Here is a 23,553-nt window from a genome sequence, read left to right as displayed (position 1 = left end):
AAAATCCTAAAAACTTTCGTAATCTTACTACAAATGTACAATTCACAGGATTTAACTTCATTTTATATTTACTAAGGATCTCGAAAGCTTTATCCAAGTATTCAAAATGTTGAATATCCTTATGAGTTTTAACAAATAAGTTGTCAATGTATACTTCCATAATATTTCCTCGCTAGTTACAAAATCAACAAGTCTTTGGTAAGTGGCTCTAAATATTCTTTAACCAAAACAACATAGCTTAGTAGCAATAGCCTTCGATTGATACATAATTATTTGATTATAACTTGAGAATGAATCCATAAAATAGAGCATCTTAAACCCCATTAGTGAACCCATGACCGTGTCAACATAAGAATAAGTATCTTTTAAGCATGACTCATTGAGTTTAAGTCATCTTGCATTCTTTTTCTTTTGGCACTCTGACCACATTAGACAGCCAATCTAGGTACTTAACCTCTTTTAAAAAGTCTAGCTTCTAGCAATCTTTCAACCACCTTAGAGCAAATTTCTTTAAATTGCAAATGATGGCAAGCCACAATGGGGTAGATTTCCTCCCTGTCGGCATGCAATTAAGCAAACACATTTACTAACACATGTTTGATAACTACCTCTAAAAGAAGGACATGTGATCAATTCTATAATGGTAAGGCATTAACAACTAAAGCTCATTTCAAGCACTCATTATTCCTTAAATATATGATGATGTCCATTGAGACACATTATACCCACCAAGCAAAATCCATTTTCCATATGAAATAAGGCTCAAACCTTGTTTTCCGGTGAAATTAAACTATGCATACTAATAATAATAACTTAGCCATTTTATTTTATATTTATCTCGACTCTTTCCAATATAACAACCCTATAATTTAAATACATATTGATATAAAATAAAGAATTCTCAAGAAGAAAAAACTAAATTTAGCATTCGAGGATCTTTCCTAGGGAAATTTTCTCTAAGACTAACTTCATTTACACGAAGATGGTAGAGCATAAGAAAAAAAAAAGAAAAAAAAAACAAATATGGCTCATTGAAACCAACTCTACCAATAACTTCATACTTTTTGTCTAATCATACTTAATTTTTCATCGCATAAAATTAAATGAAAATAAAAATATATGAATAGATTTAAAAACCCTTTTACATCATTTGTTGTAATATTTTGAAGGAATTATATAAAGTATGAAATACGTGTGGATATTACTTTTTGTAGTTTCATTTTTCCTAACAATAAAACGAGTTATCTCTAAAATAAATTAAAATCAAATCCGACAATAGAAATGACATTTTCCGTTAAAGAAGATTAATTAAAATGTGAGTTAATTTGCAATGTATGATTAATCCATTACTCAATGATTTACACAATCTAAACTTTGATATGGTACCTGGTGTTCAAAGAAATGGATTTTTGTGGGTGGGTATGCATCAACTATGAGGACATCTCTCTTGGTAGGTCTATAATCTGAGTCAACAAATTCTTTCTACTCGTCCAATGTTCTCCAAAAGTCAAAACTTTTTCCCTTTTTATACGAAAATCAAATTATTTTGTTTCAAACTTCCTTTTGGACTTTTTGGAAATTGATTTTGGATAGGTTGGCCACTCCACCAAGTATGACTTTTTGAATTTAGTTCAATCGTGCTCATACCAATTCATCCAAAAAGTCCACCAAATCATAAATAAACCGTATTTTTAATTTGAATCTTATTTAATATTTGTCTTTTTATGAATAAGTTTAAATGTATATATTTTGAATAAAATTAATGAAAAAATGTTATTAATTATAAATTGGGTTTTAAATAAAATTTAAAATATATTATTTTTTATTAAAATAAAATATTTTAAAAAATGATATTCTACAAATATCTGAAGTTTGTTAAGAAAAAACAAACGTGGCATTACCCCCCTTTCTTTTTTCTATACATATAATCATTAATACAATTAATTATTAAATAATCAAAACTAATGTTTTATATAAATATAGTCATTAATATAATTAATTACTAGACAACTAAAACTAAAATTATTGGGACATTTTTGAGATAATACAAGGAAACCAGTTTGATGTTGACTGTTTTACATACATGGATTTAGACTATCTTGTTTTCTATTTAAAGAAGATTTATTTAAACCTTAACAAGAAGATATCAACCGACCACAAAAGGATTGGGCTCCAACTCATTTTTTGGGCCCAATCTCAACTTAGGTGTTATAGGTGAAATGAGCTTATTTTACCAAAATATTATAATTTTATTCATTTTTATTCAATTTTTATATAAAGTGGTACCGATTCTTTTATTTTTATTTTTAAAAAAATTTAAGTATTTTAATTTTAATTGTAATTGTTACTGTTTCTTAATTTCTTATTTTGTGCGATATTGTAAGAATGTTTGTTTCATTTTGCTTTAGCACTTGATAGGTTTTCTTTTTCTTTCTTTCTTGTTCAATGTTTTCATGACAAAACCATTTTATCTTAGTAATGTCACAAAACAAGGACGAAGAGCATGATCAGATTAGTGTTTCATTTCTACGGATTGTATCAATTTATCCTTAATTAAAAAGATTAAGTAAAATTAAATTAATATATATATATATATATATATATATAATTTATTAAGTTTAAATCTAATTTTTATTTTCATTTATTTATTTCTTTTAGGTTATGTTTGAAAATTTTGAGGAAAAGAAAATAGGGAGGAAATATAATAAAAAAAAAAGTGAAGAAAAATAAAAAATAGAATTAAAGTCAATAAATTATTTTTATTTGGTACTTCAAACTCATTTTATTTATTTTAACTCATTGATATGAAATTTAAATAATTTAAAAATACATAAATTTCTAATTAATTTTAATTATATATATATTTTAAAATTTTCTATAAAAAAAATCAATTTTTAAATATTTTTTTATTTCCTTAATACTTTCCAAAAACCAAACATAACCATAGTTTTCTTTAAATTTTCCAAAAACCAAATATAAGATTAGTATTTATGAATGAACTACATTGGAAAGTATTTACTTATTTCCTTTTTCTCATCTTAGATTCTTAAGCATGTTATTTATGAAAATGAAAATTTGGAGAGCAGAACCCTATAAATGCAATTTTAACAAAACTGCTACAAGGAATACAGTTAGTCTAAGAATGAGAATTCGGCGAGCACTAACTGTAATTTTCACAAAATTGCCACGAGGCTTATAGTTTGATGCAAAACAGTGTGACGGGGGTCTCATAGTCACCAAACCTAGGGAAAAAAAAAAAAAAAAACTATTTCCTAAACCTGTACCACAATTTGAACTTGAGTTTCCATAATGCTACATGTTAATATGGAGGATCCACAGCCTAAGGATGTTTCCATGAAAGGATGCAGCGTCCTGAATGTGTTATACTAAACTCGCTGCCACTTGAATAAACCAGGCCGATTGCCACTCAATACAGCAGTCTCCTCCGTAGAATCCGACCCGCTTCCAATGGTTTCGTCTGAACTGTCGTCAGGAAGGACTTGTATTCGGTCAGCATGCTCAACAATCCAATCAGTGAACTCTGGAGAGGATACCATGTCTCCCATGGCCTGTCTAGTTGATTCCCGTGTGAAATCCTCCCAATCCTTCTTCGAGAACTTCTTTCGTGAAGGTGTCTTGTGAAAGGTCGAATAGTAATCCTGTTGATTTCTTATCCCTCTAGTTTTGTGTCTAGATATCACACCTGCAACAGCCAAAAGCAAGTAAATGCCATAATCCTAGTAGAGGTCAATGTTTAAAATCAAATGCCACGCCTCAATCCCTGCTAAAAATCCTAAATACAGAGATATTAATGACATTTTTTAAAACTACACAATCTTTTGGAAGGTAAGCATCTGGATGAACTGCCCTGGCAGTACTCAGTTGTGATGAAGTTCATTATGGTACATGTGTCTCTCCAAGTTATCATTTGGAGATTCAGATGGAGCTATTAATTTAACAGAAAATTTCAATCACCAATCTCAATAGCCAAAATGCAAACTGCAAATAGGCTACTAGAAGTCATTTATTGGGCACAAAACTCATTCTTTGGAAGATGTTCCTCCCCAAAATATGGCATATTTTGGGGGGAACCTGCAATAATTTTAACTCAGGGTTGCATGTGAGCAGATACTATTTTGCTTCTTCAATTTACTAAGGGAAAACCTTTCAATTGATGATCAAACTCAATTAAATATCAATGTTTCTAGGGTTGCACTGAGTCAGTTTCTTCTGAACATAACATTTTTTTGTATATATGTATTTCAGGGTGAAAAGAAAACGCACACATGCATCAACTTCTAAGCAATGGCTAGCATCACCAGCAACACAAACATAATGGTAAAGAACAGCAACAAACTAGTGGGGATAAAGCAATATTTTTACCTCTAACCGGTGAATCAGACCAAGCAGATGAACTCTTTGGGCTATCCCATGGTGTCCCACGAGGGACTGTCTTTCCTGACCTGCTAAGAAACTCAGCACGGTTGTGCTTTGCAGTTGCCTGTCTAGATTTCCATCCCCAAGGACTTCTATTCTCTGAATATTTTTTATACCTGCATGGAACGACAGATGCATTTCCATGGTCAATCTTTGGATTGAATCTTGTATGTTGAATGGATGAAATAAAAGGCCTCAATCAGAGTAGAAAAAGGAGAATAATTGGAACTTACACTCGACGTCGCCACTTTGGGGATGTAATAAGAATCCAGATGGCCCAACAAGAAACTAATGCCCCCAAGGCTAGAGGAGTATCAAGTGTGCTCTGACACAGTACAAAATCAGACTATTTTAAGTGATAAACTTAGGTACAAATATATATGAATATAATTTAATCACATTAAATTTGATGCTCACATCAATTATCATAAAAAATTTTAGACATTCTCTTTTTTCATAGGCAAAAAAAAAAAAAAAAATTTGACAGTTGCTACAGCATCATTTATCAGTTTAAATAACAGTGGGTTCAAAAGATAAATAATTGCCAGTTGCCACACAATGGGTAAAATAAAACCAGCTTCTGAAATGAATACAGAGCAAAAAGATAGCACATGCTTTGTGTGCATACATGTAATGGAGATCTAACCTGAAATGTTTTTTACATGTTCTCTATGTTTTAAAAATAACTTTTATATATAATGCTTTATTTTTAATCATTCTTCATATTTGTATAATCATTTTTTAAACACCCTAAAAAACAAGTAAAAACAATTAAAAGATATTATCTGAAAATACCATATTTTTTGTTTTTAATAACAGAAAACTGTTTTTTATTTCATTTTTATTGCCACATGAGTTTTTCCGTTTTTTTTTTATTCTGAAAAATAGAGAACTATTTTTTAAAACAGTTATCAAACAAACCCTTAACCTTTAATCTCTAGAGGTATACATAACTCAAACATGAGCTGCTGAAAACCGCAACCCTCAACCCTCCTCCTTGATTGAAATATAAAAGCATGATTCCACAAACCTGTACTAACCCAAGTTGGGTGCAATAGGCAAGTAACATATAGCAGGATGGGCCCATTGCAGTTGATCTTTCATTAGATATAATTTGACAAATAATATAAAGTTTTTTTTTTTAAATAAAATCACTTAACGGCTCAAATACATAAGATTTGGTTCAAATGTATCTAGAATTGCTCTTTCATACACAAAGGAGCATACGGTAAGGAGGGAAGACTACTATTTACAGACAGGGTTTGTCTCGTGACATCTGTAAGCAATTGTTACAGGCCTAAACTATCAAGTAATTTTCACTCTATAGTCAAAAGAGAGATGTTAAAGGGAATAATATGAACAACTACCCAAGTGGCCTATAATATTCTACTCTCAACATATCCCACAGCAAAGCTGATGGAAATGAAAGATCATGTTTAACCACAATTAAAAAATCTTTGGCAATGTTTGGTCCATGAATGGGGTGGGTGTTGCATTCCATTCCACCCATTCAAATGTTTGGTTATTCACAAAGGTGTTTTGTTTTGGAATTCCAATAGGTTTGCTACACCTATAAAATGTGGAGGTTGGAACCCACCAAGAGACATTGGTCTGTAAAAATGAGTCCCAGAAAAAAAAAATACATAATAATTTAGGGGAAAAGTGTATCATCATTCTCAAAATGACATTCATTCATTTAAAAAATAAATATAATTTTATCATTTCAGAAACTAAATTTGTTAACTTCTCTAGAAAATAAATCACAAATTACAAAAATATTTTAGAAAACAAATTAATTTTATTACATCAATTCCAACTTAATATGTACAAAGATAAATGAATCATGACAAAAAAAATCTCATTGTAAAATATATTTTCACAACATTTCAATGAGAACTTAATTTCATCACACAAAAATACAAAATAATGAACTTAGGATTCTTAATTTTATTCTATCACTACAAATATATCCTTATCTTAGAATTCTTACTAATTAAAAATCATTACATTTACTACTATCAATCATTTCTCTTTTATTGATTACGTATCCCATTCTTATTGGATGAAAAATTACTATTGCTACTAATAAAATTTGACTTGGCATGAATACATGGGTTGAAATATAAGTTGTTGATTTTTGTAAAACATTCACCCAATGTTTATTATTTTTTAAAAATAAATCATTTTAAGTTAAAAAAGAAACAATTATATGAAGATTGTTTCCCTATCAATTTACTGAGTTTGCTGTCAATTATCTATTCATGCTTTAAAGTTCATTAATTTCTTTGGTTTTATTATATAAATTTCATAGTTTTGTTCTCATTCAATTTTTTTTTTTGATAAGCGAGGGCAGAATATATATTAAAGAAAGCCGAAAGGCCGCACCGCATACAGGAAGTATACAAAGCAGCCACAAGGCCAAAAAAACAAAAACAGGAACACCTCACCAGCCCTTAGGGGACCGCTACCCACTCCAAGAAGCCTAAAAGTGAAGAGGACTCCTCTTCCCTATACAACTTAGCCCAACTCCACAGACTACATACATAAAAATTCTTAAGAGTCTGAATAGCCAAAAGACCCCCTCTAAAAGCTAACCTATTTCTTTTCTTCCACACCGTCCAAAAAATACATAACGGAATGGTCTTCCATATCTTCTTCCTTTTTTTACCCACAAAAGGGCCCCGCCAACCGAACAACGCCTCTTTGACCTTCTCTGGAAACACCCACTGAACCCCAAATAAGGCAAAGGCGATTTCCCAAAGGGCCCTAACCACTATACAGTGTAAAAGAATGTGATTTACATTTTCCTCTTCACAACCACACAAAAAACAACGATTTGGAAACTGCCATCCACGCTTTTGCAACCTATCCAACGTGAGGATTTTTTCCCAAGTAGCCTCCCACGCAAAAAAAGCCACTTTGGTTGGGACCTTATCCACCCAAATATTTTTTCCCGGAAAGACGAGAGGATTAGGGGCTGCTAGCAGATTGTAAGCCACCCAAATCCGAAAACTGGCAGAATCCCCTCCTTTCCAAAGCACTGAGTCCTCCTCTGGGGTTACCCTAATGTCCCTTAGCAAGAAGAGCAAGTCTTCTATTAACTCCAACTCCCAATCGTTAGAATCTCTAGCCAATCTGAGATTCCACCCTCCTTGGCCAAGCCTTGGGTCCCACACATCATTCACCAATTCATTACTGCACGCTGCCAAGGCAAAAATCTGGGGAAACGCTTGGGACAGCGCTTCATTGCCGCACCAATGATCAGTCCAGAACATAATCTTAGTCCCCCTCCCCACCTTGAGCTTCATGTTATTCCAACACCAGCTCATCTCCTTCAAAATCTCCTTCCAAACTCCCACTCCAAAGGGCCCCCGAACTTCCTTAGATTCCCAACCACAACCCTCCAACCCATGCTTCACCCCGATCACCTTCTTCCACAAGACATCCTTTTCAACGGCAAATCTCCAAATCCACTTGCCCAATAAGGCCTTGTTCAGTAACCCCATCCTCCTAATACCAAGACCCCCCTTCTCCTTTTGAGTACACACCACCTTCCAATTAATTAAATGGATTTTCCTACCCGTGCTTCCCCTTCCCCAAAGAAAATCTCTTTATAATTTCTCAAGCCTTTTAACCACTGACTTAGGCATTCTAAGGATGGACATTTGATAGATGGGAATGCTGGCCAAGGTACTCTTAATAAGGGTGATTCTCCCGCCCTTAGACAAGTATTGTCTTTTCCAAAGGGCAAGTCTTCTCCTCATTCTTTCCTCCACCCCGTCCCTTGTTCTCATTCAATTTTAGAAAATAGCTTTCAGGTGATTACCATTTTCTGCCATGTTTTATAGTTTTCTTTGAAGGTTTTACACAGATGGTTTATATGGACTTAAAAAGGATATTATTGGAAGCTTAGGATACATTTGATTCCCACTCCTATACACACCAAACATGATAGGGAATGTAAAGAATTTTATAGTTTTGAAACCTATCATCGCCAAACTAGTGAATAATAGTTCATTCCTAATCTTTTCATCCCACAAATGGATAGCCCATTCCCATTATTTCATTCTATGAACTAAGTGGAGCCCAAATAGCATTTTTTATGGTGGGTACCAAAACCCTAAGTGATTCCCATCCTGTACAGTATGGGATGGAGCAAGAGGGACTAGTCAATTAGACCCTCCCGTTGCCACATGGCCACATATGTGTTTGTAAGTATATATATGAACCTCCCGAACCCAAGACCATGTGCCTCTACCACACATCCTGGCACTCACCCTCACCACTAGGCCACGCCCTGATGAGTATATATGTTTGTAAGCATATTATAAGTATTCTAAAAACACATACACTGATATCTTTGTTTGAGTTTGTATCGGCATGTGGAAAAAAATGCAAAACAACAAAAAATCAAAGAAATTCAACGAGCATGTACAATCAAGTGACAAGGTTGAACCAAAACCTTCCTAACATTATGATGTAACTCAACCAACATGAGTGGAATAGCACACCTGTAAAATAAATGTGGTAGCAATGAGGCGCATTCCCCATTTAACAAATTGAGCTACACCAACATCAACACTTCCATCTTCTGAAATAACAAATTTTCGCACAATCCAGTACCCAAGTGCTGCTCCTGCGAGGATAAGACCTACTAATGCAAATATGGAGACCTGCAAACAAAAAAAATAGAAAAATGAAAACCTAACAATGTTTAAGAAAATGATTGTTAACCATGTTTTTGTTGTTAATAGAAATATCGTTAACAGAAACAGCACTAACCCAAAATAAGACGAAATACCAACAAGTCATAACAAAAGAAAATCACATGCACAACTTGTTAATTGATAAATATTAAACATTTTTTTTGATAAGTATAAAAATTAAATATTTTTAATAAACAATATATTAGATCAACTGCAGTAGACAATCCTTATATCTTCGTGTTGCATAGAATAATTATCTCGACTGAAACAAGGAAAAAGAATAATCAGGTACAAGAACTTACAGGGTTGTGCATCTCTTCACTCAGCCCAAAATTGACAAGGATTGTATTCACCAGCATTGAGAATTGATGTAAAAGAAAAGAACCAGCTCCAAGCTGAATAATCAAATAGAAAGTATGTTTATACGCATTAGATACGGAATGAAACATAGGAGAATCACTTTCTTGCAACATAAGGTTCAAGTGAAAGAAGACTTACAACTGATCCATAAATAGTGAGGTAGAAGAAATTTTTCCTCCCTGTGGGTAATAATTTCATTCCCTATATCATTATGCAAAACAACGAAAATGAGAACTGTTGGAAGATTCAATGGCAAATCAAAATGCTAAAATGAAAGTAACTTTTTATGAGATTCCATAAAGATACAGATTGCAAAAATAAGTAGCCTATCTTCATCATCACCATGCAAAAGTGCAAGACCATCCACTAATTAATGCATCTAAGGAAGATCTAAGAATTTCTTAGTCAACGAGGGAGATTTAAGTTTGGAAAATTTCAATTAGATCTCTTAAGAAATCTGGGGTTAAATGTACCGATGCCTCTTGTGCTTCAATGCGCATCCCACTCTGATCCCTTAACTAAAAATCATTCCATTTTTCCTCTAATCATAGGACCAATGACTAATAATTCCTTTTTGTTGGTCAACCACTTAAGAAACCAACAAAGGAGACATTTTGGGCATAACATGGATTTGAGTAAAAAAATAAAATAATAATAATAATATGTCAATAATAAGAATAAGAATAGGAATAAAATTAAAACTTAAAAGAAAGACTTTGACCTTGGGAATTTTGGTGGCCAGTGAATGATTTTTCGTGTGGAAACTATCCTTCACTCACAATTTTCTCCATTAATTCTCATTGCACTGGAGTCACACTTCAGCAGAGTCAGAATGGAATCAATCCATTGCTATGGTGAGAAAGTTGCCCAACAAAAAATTTCTAGGACATATGTAAACCCAAGGACAATATTCTAAGGCCTAGCTCAAGTGGCAAGGGATTAGAGTGGGAATGTAGGACGTTCCAGGTTTTAGTCCTGCAAGGGCCCCCCCAAAAAAGAAGAAGAACGATTATCAATAAAAGAAGGGAATATTCAATAGGTGTGACAACAAAAAGGTGAGCAGCATGATACCTGTCTTTTTGTAGCTTTTTCAATATCATTCTCCTTTTGTAGCCTTTTCAATATCATTCTCCATTAATGGTGTTTTTGACTGAATTTCCTCTTAAAATGTGTAGCAATGATGATCGTGGGTTTTTCCATGGTTGATCTTCCAACTTGTGAGCATTCAATGCACATTATACCCGGATGCTAAAAGGGATGAGGAGAATGGAGAACGAAAATATGAAGTATGGGGCAACAATAAAGAAGCTATGGTTGTGCTTGATTGTGTGTGTCGTTAGTGCACTATTATTTTTATTTGTTTAAAAAGTAAACAGGTTTTGGTTATGGGTTTGTTCTATGAATGTTAATTCTTCATTTTTTTTTTTTGGTTTATGCAATCGGACAATGGGTGTGAGTGATTTTTGAAGAGGCTGTGGCTGTTCTCATTTCCACTCATTTCGTTATGGAGCATCATAAATCTATTTCTATATATTTTATTCTTAATTGGTGACAAAATGAATGTTTGGTTTTTTGTTTTTTAATTTAATTGTGAAACTTTTACCATATTCTTAAACTTTTTGCTTGTAATATTCCTTTTATTCCTATTCTTTTTCACACTTTTTTTTTAGCTTTTAGTGCCCCTCTTTCTCCCAGTAATTCTAGTGAATTTCATTATTGAAAATGATTGATTTATGTCTTCCTTAAGCCCATATATTAGATTTTCAGTGCAAGCACTTTTATCATGTAAACTTGTTCTGTTTTATATAATATTTCATTTCTTAGAGTGTCGTAACATCTTCAACATAGATCACGGTATTCAAAACATTTCAAACAAGTCTTATTCCCACAATTTACTTGTTTTCCCTTCACTCACAATGGATCCATTTCTACACTGAAATGAAAGTTTCAAATTGTTAATGAGGACCCTACTGTTGAGTAGTTGGAGTAGGAAACAGTGAGCACATGGAAGGGGATGGGAGTAAGGAATGGAGTAACATGGCTGGCAGCTACTTATATTTGAAGGAATGCATGTGAAGTTCCAAAAGTGCCCTAGCAGTATGCCACATCATGTACAAAAGGCACGTTCTCTCTTAGTTTCTTCAACAATCAACTAACAGATGGATCTACTAGGCACTATTCATATAAAATAAACGGAAAATTCACACAATTTTTAGTTTAACAACCACAATGGGACACTGGTCAAATTTCAGGGGTATTAGTACATGCAACCTGGAAATCTTTTAACCATGTTCTCTCTCCCTAAACAACTTGCAGTTCTAGTGTCTTGTCTTTCACCAAAATGCAAGATTGTTGCTTCCCTACCAAAAAACAATTTGGCTAATCTACAAAGAGAAGATTTTCCATAAGTAAAAAAAGTTTTTGGGACCATTTATGTGCTCAATAGTTGGGCTATTATTCTAAATTGTGTGACCCAAGATTGTAAACAATTCTTCCAAGGAAATAACCTTTGACATAACCGGAAGCCACATAATGAGCCTACTCTATTATGTTTTCTTGTCAAAAAAAGAAAAAAAGAAAAAGAAAAAGCGCGCACACACAAGAAACACATGCAAAAAAGGGGGAAAAGTAAGAAGAAGAAAGACTGTTTCATGGAGAGGATTGTAAGCAGTAATTGTAAGTTTAGAGTAGGAATGATTAATGTAACAAAGGCTGTTTTAGAGAGAGGACTATCTGCAACAATTGGAAGTTCAAAGTATGAGGGACTATTTTGGAACGAACAAAAACTCTGAATTTAAAAAGTTGATTTTTCTAACATTTGAAAGCAGAAAAGTATGCAGTTTCTTTCTTTAGTACAAGGCTTTTTACCCCTATGAGTTAAGCATTGATGTCACCATCTTAAGCTGTGCAGTTAAGAGCTGTGCAGTTAAGAGTTGTGCAGTTAGAGTTGCTTTTGACTAGTATAGATCTACTTTCCTTCTTTTAATCAAGATTTGTACAGCCATGTACTTGCTAAAAGGATTTCTCATCCTTCTACCTGGTTACTATTCAAGGCTATGAAACGGTTGCTTCTAATACGTGAGGAAAAAACAAAAACAAAAACAACACCAACAACAAACAACTAAGCCTAGCTATGATGCTCCTTTGTTAGTCAACTAATCCATTGTTTGATTAACCAAACAAGGAATCCAAGAGTAAGAGAAAACCACAAGCCTTGCTTCTCACATAACACCTGTAAGAACCTTACCCCCTCTTGTCCCTCAAAGACTAAAATGAGAATGATAATGTAAACAACACTTCTAGGAGAAATAGAAGCAATTCCAACAAGCATAAAATGACCTCTGCAAAAGCCTAGTGCAAAGAGACCATGTGAGAAGATGATTAAGAGATTCCCTGCAGCCCAGCAGTATGAGTCCAATCTGAGTCCTGCAACCTAGGAGTGAAGCTAGGCTAAGGAGATGATCATGATAAACATGTATGTCTAAAAGGGTATTATTATTTACATTTATTTAGCACCCTGAAATTCATCCAAAAACTAAAAAAATTAAGCCTAATGTTACACATCCTCCGCTCAGGCTTAGGGAAGAATACAGTAATATCCACAAACTATAGAGGCGACACCTCGATACAACTTCAGCCCACTAAAAAACTTTAAAATGTCACTATACACTGCCCTAAGCATCAATTCACTTAAAACCTTAGGTACAATTTAAGAAGTAGAAAAGGCGATCATCTTGCCTTAAGTGTGCCTCTAGATGCCTTAACCCATCTTTTGAGGTAACCACTCACTAACACAGAAAATCTAACCAAAATAGACAGCCTTGATTCTATGATCTCCATTTGAACAAAAATTTCTAAAAAAAGAATATGATCCAGAAAACCCCAATCCACATCATCACATGCTTTTCCAAATTGCCTTTAAAGACCACTGCCTTTCCTCTCTCAAACATAGTTTCTTATCAACAAGTCCATTAGACATAGCACATTCTGTGTTTCTTTTCTCTCTAATAAAGGCTCTCTATAAGGATGAAATAGGCTCTTGTAGTACCTCTTGAGTCTTCAAGATGCTTAAGTAAAACATTAACAATGATTTTGTAGAGACCAATCGCCAAACTAATGGCCCTAATATATGAAATAGTTGGCGGAGCGCTTCTTGGGAACGATTTCTATAAAGGTAGCAGTGGTACTCTTACTAAAAAACCCCACTGTAATGCAACTCTGTGAACTCCTAACAGATTGTCTCTTTGTAATATCCCAAAATTTCTGGTTAAAGAATCAAAGAAATACCATGACAACCAGGTGCTTCTCACTCGTTCATTTGAATGACTGCTTCTTAGATCTCTCTTTCAGAAGAAGGACACTCCAATACTCTTCACAGAGATAGGAGAACAACCAAACCCTCAATCCTTCAAGGTTTCTCACTTGGCCTCTTATGAAGTCAGTCAAAAAAAAATTGAGTGCTCTTTAAAAATACTGTCCTGGTTAATTACTAATAATTGACTGGCTTCCTTATGCCTCAGAAAAAATAAAGAAAGCTTAACTAAAGCACATTGGACTATACATTACTGCTAAAAGAAAGATTTGAGGCATTCTTGTTGTAATTCTTGTCGTAATATTGATGTTAGATTAGCTGAAAATGGAGTTGGTAGACCTATGAGACTCTAACCTGCTTTTTCTCTAATCTTGCAGAGATTCATGTTTGGAAAAACAAACATTTCAATTATCTTTCTGATGCATAAAAAATAAAAATACAAACAAACTCTTTCTATTGATCCATGAAAGTTTATAAGTGAGCTCAAATACCTGAAAAAGAAGGATTATGATCACAAGCAAAATCCCAATAGCCATTGAACTGCTGTAATAAAAGGGAACCCAACTGCTGACAACTGGTGCTAGCAAGAGTAAGAAAAATCCCAATGCAAGGCAAAACAGGCGCCATCTTTGAAAATCTGCAGAAAGTGAATATTGAAGGCCCAAAACAAACATCTAAGATAAATAATAGAGCATAACAGAATATCAAACTGAGTCATGAGGAGAAAATGGCTCACCTTCTTCAACTGAGACAGTGACAGAACCAGATATTTCACCAATGAACTTCACATCAACATATCGGTCCTCATAAGGTGACATGACAAAGTTCCAAAGTCCCTTCTGACTAGTTTTCCATTCATCCTTTTCACACTGACATGATCCAAGGGAAGCATTCCTGCAAAAAAAAAAAAAGAAGTGTGACAACTCTACATCAAAAAGAACTAAAGGGAGCATACAAAGACCAGAGATTCCAAGATATTTCACTTACCCATGGAAACAAACCAGAATTTTGCTGTGTAATCTCTCAGGTATTACTACAGATGGAGCCACAGTAACCCTAAATGAACTTGCATAATGCCCAAGTTTCAATCTTGACAGACCAGCAACTTGGACACGTTCACACAATAAAACATCTTTAGAACCACGACTGGATAAATGCCCGGGAAGTGTGGATGGAATGACATCTAAAGTTGGATTTCCTAGGCCAACACCTGCAGTTTCAAAAGGTAATATAAACTTCAAATATTAAAACAAATCCATAGAATGTGATGAGAAACAAATAAATAACAAGATATGAACAAAATAGTGCAAGTTCCATAACATAACCTCTAACATCAGTGGCTGGCCAAGGTCTTAGCCAATAGGCTAAAAAAGGTGGTTAGAAAGGTGGTCTCCAAGGCTCAAGGGGCGTTTGTAGAAGGTAGACAAATCCTAGATGCAGTGTTAATAGCTAATGAAACCATCGATTTGGTCCTTAAGAACAATGAGAGTGGCATTTTGTGCAAACTGGATATAGAGAAGGTGTATGATAAAGTGGACTGGAATTTTATTCTCACAGTTATGCAAAAAATGGATTTTGGGGAGAAATGGATCAAGTGGATTAAGTGGTGCATATCCACTGCAAGTTTCTCCGTGTTGGTCAATGGAACCCCTACGGGCTTCTTCCAAAGCTCCAAGGGTTTGAGACAGGGCGATCCCCTTTCCCCCTACCTCTTTGTCATAGCTATGGAGGTCTTTTGTGCTTTCCTCAAAAGGGCCGTAGAGGGAGATTTCTTATCAGGTTGTAGGGTGAAGGGTCAAAGTGAAGAAGGGGTCCTAATTTCCCACTTGTTGTTTGCTGATGATACACTAGTGTTCTGTAAACCTTCACAAGATCAGTTGACTTATCTCAGTTGGCTACTTATGTGGTTTGAGGCTGCTCCGGGATTGAGAATAAATTTGGAAAAAAGTGAACTCATTCCAGTAAGGAGGGTAGAGAATATGGATGATCTTGCTTGAGAATTTGGTTGTAGTCTGGGTAGTCTTCCAACCACCTATTTGGGGATGCCCTTGGGTGCTCTTTTTAAGTCAGTTACAGTTTGGGATGGTGTGGAAGAGCGCTTCCGAAGAAGGTTAGCCATGTGGAAGAGACAATATTTATCCAAGGGAGGAAGGGCGACTCTTATTCGAAGCACGTTATCGAATTTACCCATCTATCTAATGTCATTGTTGTGCTTACCAAGCTTAGGTAGACAGAGATTAGAGAAAATCCAAAGGGACTACCTTTGGGGTGGGGGCAATTTGAAGCAAAAGCCTCATTTAGTAAGATGGGAGTTGGTGTGTTTAAGTAAGTCGAAAGGAGGATTGGGGATCAAATGCCTTTCCCTTCTCAACAAGGCACTTCTTGCTAAATGGAATTGGCGTTTCACAAATGAGAAAGAGGCTTTGTGGAATCAAGTGATTAGAGGAAGTATGGAGAAGATAGAGGGGGTTGATGCTCTTGGGAAGTGAGAGAGGTTCATGGTATGGGGTGTGGAAAGGAATAAGGATGGATTGGAAGTTGGTGAGCGATAGGTAGGTTTTCATAGTTGGTAATGGGAGAAGGGTGAGTTTTTAGAGGGATAGATGGTGTGGGGATTCTCCTCTATGTATGTCCTTTCCTTCTCTTTTTGCTTTGACTGTTGAGAAGGAAGCGTGGGTGGTAGATATTTGGGACCCCTTGGCTGAGGGGGGCTGGGGGGGTTGGAACCCCTGTTTTTTAAGAGCGTTCAATGATTGGGAGGTAGAGGAGGCAGAAAGATTTTTGGAGAAGCTACAGGGTAAGAGAGCTATTGAGGATGTGGAGGATATGGCGTCCTGGACTGAAACTAAGAGTGGTAAATTCTCGGTCAAGTCTCTCTATGTAGCCCTTGAAGCGGGTGGTTCATCTTTGTTTCCTTCAAGCTATATTTGGAATGTGAATGTGCAGCCCAAGATTAGTTTCTTTGCATGGGAGGCTATGTGGGGCAAAGCCTTAACCTTGGATATGGTCCAAAAAAGAGGATGGGCTTTGGCAAATAGATGCTTTATATGTCTTGAGAAAGAGGAGAACATAAACCATCTTCTCCTTCATTGTTCAAGAACAAGGGTGTTATGGGATCTACTTTTTACTTTATTTGGGGTGCCTTGGGTCTTGCCTTCTTCAGTTAGAGAGACCCTTCTAAATTGGAATGGTTTTTTCCTAGGCAAAAAACGCAAGAAGGCGTGGAGAGCTGCTTCTCTTCACATTTTCTGGACGGTTTGGAAGGTGAGGAATAGATTGGCTTTCAAGGATGATTCGTTGTCAATTCAGAGACTGAAACACTCTTTTATTCTTACTTTTTGGGTTGAGACTAAGTTGTTCATAGATGATTGCCCTCTAACTATAGCTAATTTTATTGATTGGTTGGGTTCTAAGTAGGTTTGTGGTGTTGGGTTTTCTTTGTCTTTTGGCCTTGTTGAAGGCGGGTGTATAGGTATTGTATACTTTGAGTCGCTTTTTTAGCGTCTCTTTTATATATGAAATCTTATTTACTTATCAAAATAAATAAATAACCTCTAACATCACATTAAGCAAACCTAATTACAATATATAAAAGTTAAATTTGTTTTTATCAAATAAAAAATGAATAGATATCCATTTCATTAGGAGGAGAAATGGAAAAACCGAGGTAAACATAAGGTATAAGAAAGGGAAAGCAGAACAAACACATTAATGGAACTTAAACATATCTAAGAAAATCACAAAACAAGACCTCCAAACAAAGCTTAAAAAGGAAGCTTACAAGTACATGGATTTAAGATTCAACCACAGAAATCAGAAAGTCCTTAGTCTTTTTTTTTTTTTTTGATAAGTAAAGAAAATTCATTTATAAAGAGACGCCAAAGGAGCGACTCATGGAATACAACCTATGCAAAGTATACAAACCTATACCCCCACCACCAAAAAAGGCCAAGGACACATAAAAGACCCAAACCCAAAAGGCCCAAAAACCTTACAATGATCCCAACCAATCTATAAAATTCACCAAAGTTTGAGGGCATTCTATTATAAACAGCTTTGCCTCAGACCAAAGTGAGCATAAAAAGGAGCAGAAAGTCCTTAGTCTTGGAAAACCTTGTTGTGCACTGTCTTAGTATACCAAAGAAGACAAGAAATAGCACAGTTTCAAACAAACTAACCAAAACTTCCAGCTTTGATCAACCAACGACAAAATGGGCCTATCATGGAATCATGGATATAGCCATGACCCAGTAGTTCACAAATAAGGAACACATAAGCACCCAAAGCACTCAACCAACCTGTTGATGATGAAAAGGATGCCCAATACCCAGCCATCAACTGACAACATCTCTCACAGATCCTCCCACAAAGCAGGCAACCTAAATGAAGCTAGTGAGCACCAAACTCTCCCAGCTGAAAAAAGTTCATACACACTGGTGGCCTCCAACAACTGTAAAAGGACTTGATGATAATCATTCCATAATAGTTGAGGTGTGGCTAGGCGAAAAAAAGAATCCAGGTGCAGTGAGGCAAACATCAGCACAACTCACTAGAGCTCAGGCAAAGTGTTTCTGAGGCACCTCTGTAGGCACACAGTGTGCACTTTATATGCAAGGCTCGGTGCACACAAGACAAGCTTGAGACGATTATTTCTTTTGCTTCAGTGTTACTACCAATATCCACTATAGCTAAGGCAAAGTACTTTTGAGATGCCTTGTAGGCAAATGTGTGAACATTATATGCAAGGCTTGGGGCACAATGTTACCCCAAAATCTGATAGCTCAATGGATTATTATAGAAAACTGCTAAAAAAGAGGGGGCACCCACATACACAAGCAGTATACAAAAAGCACCATAAGGAAGCACCAGAAAAAAAAAATTAAAAAAAAATACAATAGGCCAAGGTGCAGTCTACCACACGCCAAAACAATTATTTATTTATATATTTTTTGATAGGTACACACACCAAAACAATTAATGAAATCCACAAAAGAGGAATAAGACCTCTCCCTTCCATCCATAGTTCAAAGTTGTCAAATCAATCGCTAAATCTAGAGGTCCTAAACAAAAAAGAACACCTATCATATTTGACTTTCTTTCAATTTAAAACACCATATAGGCATGTGTTTGAATTAGTCTACAATGAAATAAAAAATTCAAAATAGAAGAATTTCAAGTTGAATTGTTTTTCTACTTAAAAAGAAAATAATTCCATGCAACCCACATTTAATGATACACACTAGAAAGTTTAAACTTATCATCATCGGTCTTAAGATGAGTATAGAAAGCAGAATGATAATTTCCATGGTAAGAATATGGTTGAAAGAATTATCAAAACTTGGATCTAGTAGAGTCGATTGCTTGACAATCCATAGTCAGGCAAGTATGGCTTTAGAAGTTGTACGAGTTTGACAGCATGGGACAAGTTGACCATGACTAAAATGTATCAGTCATGACTTGGCCATGAAAACAGTACCAACCAATTCATTGTTGGAATTCGAAAATCTTAGAATGGATCTCAAACACATTTGGGCGATGGCCACTCAAGATACAACTACAACTTGATTGATACTTTGAACCTTGCTCCCATCACCCTCCACCCAAAAGAAAAATGTTTTGAGGAAGTGGTCTTTGAATGCTAATTTTGACAACTTCAAACTTCAAAAGTCGATCCATTCTCTCTTTCCAAACTCACCAAAATAACCATAAACGAGCAAAACAGCACATTTATTTTTTGCTCTCCTTCTCAAAAAGCTAACATGCCACACGAGCAAAATGAATGAGGATTCCATTAGTTGTTTCCTCACTTTTACACATACAACATCCATTCAAAAGAGAGCACCTCTTAATCATAAGTCTATCAATGGTAAGAAATTTAGCTAAAAGGACCCCTTCTAAAGCATGCTTAATTTTTTGTGGGAGCCTACACAAAATTGAGCTTCCTGAGTATAGAGAAAAATAAAAGAATCTCATGGTAAGAATCTTCCCCTGTTTAGCCTCCCCAAAAGAAGGGTACACTTTAGGAGTCACTGAAGCTAAATTTCTTTAGAGCAGAAAGAGAGAGCTTCCTGAGTGTAGAGAAAATAGAAGGGTTTCACAGGTAAAATACCCTTTTTTGCTTCTCATCAAAACAACTTATCCTCACAATTCTGCTTATTAGTACCAAAAAGATGGATAAGCTGCAAAAAGACTACACATGTGTTAAGTACTAAATGCTCCTTTTGAATCGATGCAACCAATAACCAAGTACCCTCTTCTTTCCACCCACAAATCCGCAATCCAAGTATTCTATGTAAAGCTAAAACATAAAGGTGAGGTCATTGATCCTTTAGAGATCCCTTCCTTTGTTTTTTGATAGGTAAATATTCATTGTATTAATAGTGCCAAACATAAGAGCACACTACAATAAACAGTGTATACAAAAGCACCACAAAACCAAGTAGAGGGGTACATAAAAACAACCCCCATCCACTATATAGAGCTCAACTAGTCAATAAAGTCTAACATGGACAAGGAATCAACTTCTATGTACACTCTAGCCCATTCCAAAAATTATACATAAATGATTGTTTGAGTGCTTAATATGCTTTTTTGGTATTCTTAGACATTCGCCTATTTCTCTTCTTCCATATGGTCCAAAAAGGTATAAAGGCGAAATTCTCCAAGCTTTCTTCCTCTTGATCCCTACAAAACATTCATGTCAACTCAAAAGGACTTTCTTTATTAAGGAGTGTATCAACTCTATTCCAAATAGAGTAAAGTTCAATTGCCACAATATTACCGCTTTCAAGTAGTAAAGGAGGATATGATCCATTGTTTCTTCTTCTTCTTTACACATATAGCATCTATTTGGAATCATACATTCCCTCCTTTTAAGTTGGTTCTCCCTACACCACACATCATGCCAAAATTTAGTCTTCCTTTGATTGCCTACTTTAAGTATAGTTCTAACAAAGATATCCCATACATAACTAATGGCTTTCCAAAGACCCATCCTATACATCTCCCTTCCCATCCTAAAGCACCAAACCCCCTCCACTTCCCCATACTTGCCTATAATGACTCTTCTTTACAAGTTATTATGCTCCATAGAAAACATGTAGTACCATTTTCCAAACAATGTTGAATCAAGTAGAGAAAGATTTCTACACCTCAAACCCCTCCACAAGTGCAGCGCCCCCACCCTCCTCCCCCAATTTAGATTTTGAAAAGCAAATAGAAGTCCATTTCACCAAGTAAATTTTCCCCTCAAAAACCCATTTCCCCATAGAAAATCATGTCAATACTTCTCCATTCTTTTCCTTACTCTACTTAGAATCTTGAAGGAAGACAAAGAATAAATTGATAAACTTAAAGATGTTCTTTAGAAGTGTAAGTCTCCCTCTTTCTGACAAATATTGCCATTTTTATAGCAAAGTTTCTTCTTCAACCTTTCTTCCATAGACACCCAAACATAGGATGGCTTAAAAATGCACCTAGAGGCACACAAATTAGTAGAAGACAAGGATCCACTATTGCAACCGACCCATAAAGACATATGAGTTAAGTTCACTACACACTCCTTGCTAGAATGAGCTCACTCTTACTAAGACTAATTCCAAGTCCCAAAACTAGTTCAAATCCTAGATGGAGCAACAGATTGGCCTTGCAAAACAAGATAGTGATCTCATCAACTTTGGGAGCTACCATTCATTAAGATGAAGAAATTGAAATCAATACCCACGTCTCCATCTCTCTCTCTCTCTCTCTCTCTCTCTATACATATCCCATCCTCCTTAACAACTACACATTTTTCTAAAAAGAGATAACTTGCAATATAACATGCCTTCCCTGCATCAAATTTACAAATAACCCAAGGGAGTCCACTACTTTGTCTAAACACTAATTTGCTATCACAATTAAGCCTTACTCCCACAAAAGCATTTCAATTAAACTACAGCATCCCACCTCCCCCAACCAACCAAATCTTAGCTTAAACAACAAAACTTAGACAATTATTTTGTAATTACTCAGAATAAACTTATTGAATCAAATTTCATAATAACTTGTTCACTTCGCTTCTATATTTTAAATAAATCAGTCAAATCAAGATTCCATATTTACAATGCAACTTTTATTTCATGAGAAAACATCTCTCTACTGGTTTCATTTATCAAATGATGTCTACTTTACTAGTTGCATGCAAAGTCTCAACTCTGAAAATTTATATTCATCTCCACAAAAATCTTCCAGGATAATAATTAACAAACGGAGCCTAAGAAAAATACAATAAAAAGGAGTTTCAATTATCATAACTCTTAACTGCATGCGACCACGGATGCAAACCCCCGCATCTAAGCAAAGAATAAATAATAAGTAAATATTTAACGTCATACAAACCCTAAATTTACAGTTCTTTTTCTGCTATAAAATTGTTTAGAAACACCGATACCCTCAGACCACCACATCAAACCACAGTACCATCCGAGGAAACAGAGGATTAAAAAATGCAAACTTTCGAACTTTATCTCCAGCGTATCTAGTGCTTTGAAAAAAAAAAAAACTGTATATAAGTTATAACTCGGCAACCTAACCGACTCAAAAGCTTCCCTATAATTATATTTTCAGGGCAATCAAACAGATCTACGACGAAAACAGATGAATGAGAACGAAGACAGATGAATGAGAATAGAAATTTATAGAAAACGATACCTTTGAATGAGGAGTCTTGGCTGGAAGAAGAAATCATCAAAATCAGAATGGAGAAGAGAAGAAGTGCAGAGGAAGAGCCCTTCATTTTATTTTATTTTTATTTTTATTTTTTGGGCCTCTTCACTCAGTTTCTCATTCTGAAAAAGTGAACGCTAAAGAGAATCAGAGACGCGCGCTCTCGCGGATTTTATTCGCATGGATTGAGCAATGAGACGGTGCCGTTTTCGGTTTGGTTCTTTTGCCCTTCGTCTTCGTAACTTGTTTATTAAGGAAGTCTGTTTGGGCCCAGGCCCAAAACCCACATCAAAGTGGGCGGGTGCCACTATGAATGGTCAAACCAGTATATTTGGTTGTCGAAAAATATTAAAAATAAAATAATTTATTTGTATTTGATTTTATTATAAAAATAATAAAAATAATTAAATATAAATAAAATTAATTTTTTAAATAAAAAATGAAATGTGTTTAAAAAAAATTATTTATTCATTTTAAATCTAATTTATTTTTATTTTTATTTTTTTCTTTTTTTTTTCAAAATTTCCAAAAATCAAATGAAACCTTAAATTATGTTTCGTTCCTGGAGAGTACCAAGGAAATAAAAAAAAATGCAAAATAAAATAGTTTTCTCATGTTTTGTTTTATTATAATTTTTTTAAAGAAAATTAAATATAATTAAAATTAATTAAAATTTTATATATTTTGAAATTATTTAATCCTTATATAAGGAAGGAAAAAACAATTTATTAATTTTAAAATTATTTTTTATTTTCCTTAATTTTTTTCTTTCGTTCCACTTTTCCTTACATTTTCCCTCAAATTTTCCGGGAACAAACATAGCCTCAAGTGGTATTTGTTTTTTTTTAGCTTTTTGCTGAAAACAATTTGTTTTCATAATTTAAATTGTTTGTTTTTCTATTTTTTCATGACTTATTATAAATTTTTTACTAAATAGAAAAAACTAAAATATGTAGTTTTTTCTAAATAGAAAAAATAATATAGGTTTTTCTTTACTTTTTAATACTTAATAAAATAAAAATACTAAAAAAA

At 34.6% G+C, this 23,553-nt stretch overlaps 1 protein-coding gene across 1 annotated transcript; it reads right to left on the bottom strand.

Moving 5' to 3' along the window:
* Positions 1 to 3,080: 3,080 nt before the first annotated feature.
* On the bottom strand, positions 3,081 to 22,708 carry LOC117920186. Its single transcript, XM_034837571.1, has 10 exons — positions 22,507 to 22,708; positions 14,803 to 15,025; positions 14,552 to 14,709; positions 14,307 to 14,452; positions 9,642 to 9,704; positions 9,446 to 9,538; positions 8,949 to 9,110; positions 4,671 to 4,762; positions 4,384 to 4,553; positions 3,081 to 3,703 (listed from the first exon to the last, which is right to left on the bottom strand). Exons 1-10 carry the CDS (start codon positions 22,589 to 22,591, stop codon positions 3,387 to 3,389), a joined length of 1,509 nt encoding a protein of 502 aa, XP_034693462.1. The 5' UTR covers positions 22,592 to 22,708; the 3' UTR covers positions 3,081 to 3,386.
* Between the last annotated feature and the right edge of the window lie 845 nt (positions 22,709 to 23,553).

Source organism: Vitis riparia, chromosome 8 (assembly GCF_004353265.1).
Source record: "Vitis riparia cultivar Riparia Gloire de Montpellier isolate 1030 chromosome 8, EGFV_Vit.rip_1.0, whole genome shotgun sequence".
Lineage (NCBI taxonomy): Eukaryota > Viridiplantae > Streptophyta > Magnoliopsida > Vitales > Vitaceae > Vitis > Vitis riparia.
This window is presented reverse-complemented; position numbering and strand designations above follow the sequence as displayed.

Bases quoted from the DNA above. Each gene is read 5' to 3' on its own strand.
- LOC117920186 (XM_034837571.1), bottom strand. From the start codon at position 22,591: ATGAAGGGCTCTTCCTCTGCACTTCTTCTCTTCTCCATTCTGATTTTG. The intron at 14,710-14,802 runs GTAAGTGAAATA...TTTTTTTTGCAG, and splicing joins ATTCTGGTTTGTTTCCATGG to GAATGCTTCCCTTGGATCAT. The intron at 9,539-9,641 runs GTAAGTCTTCTT...TTGATTATTCAG, and splicing joins TCACTATTTATGGATCAGTT to CTTGGAGCTGGTTCTTTTCT.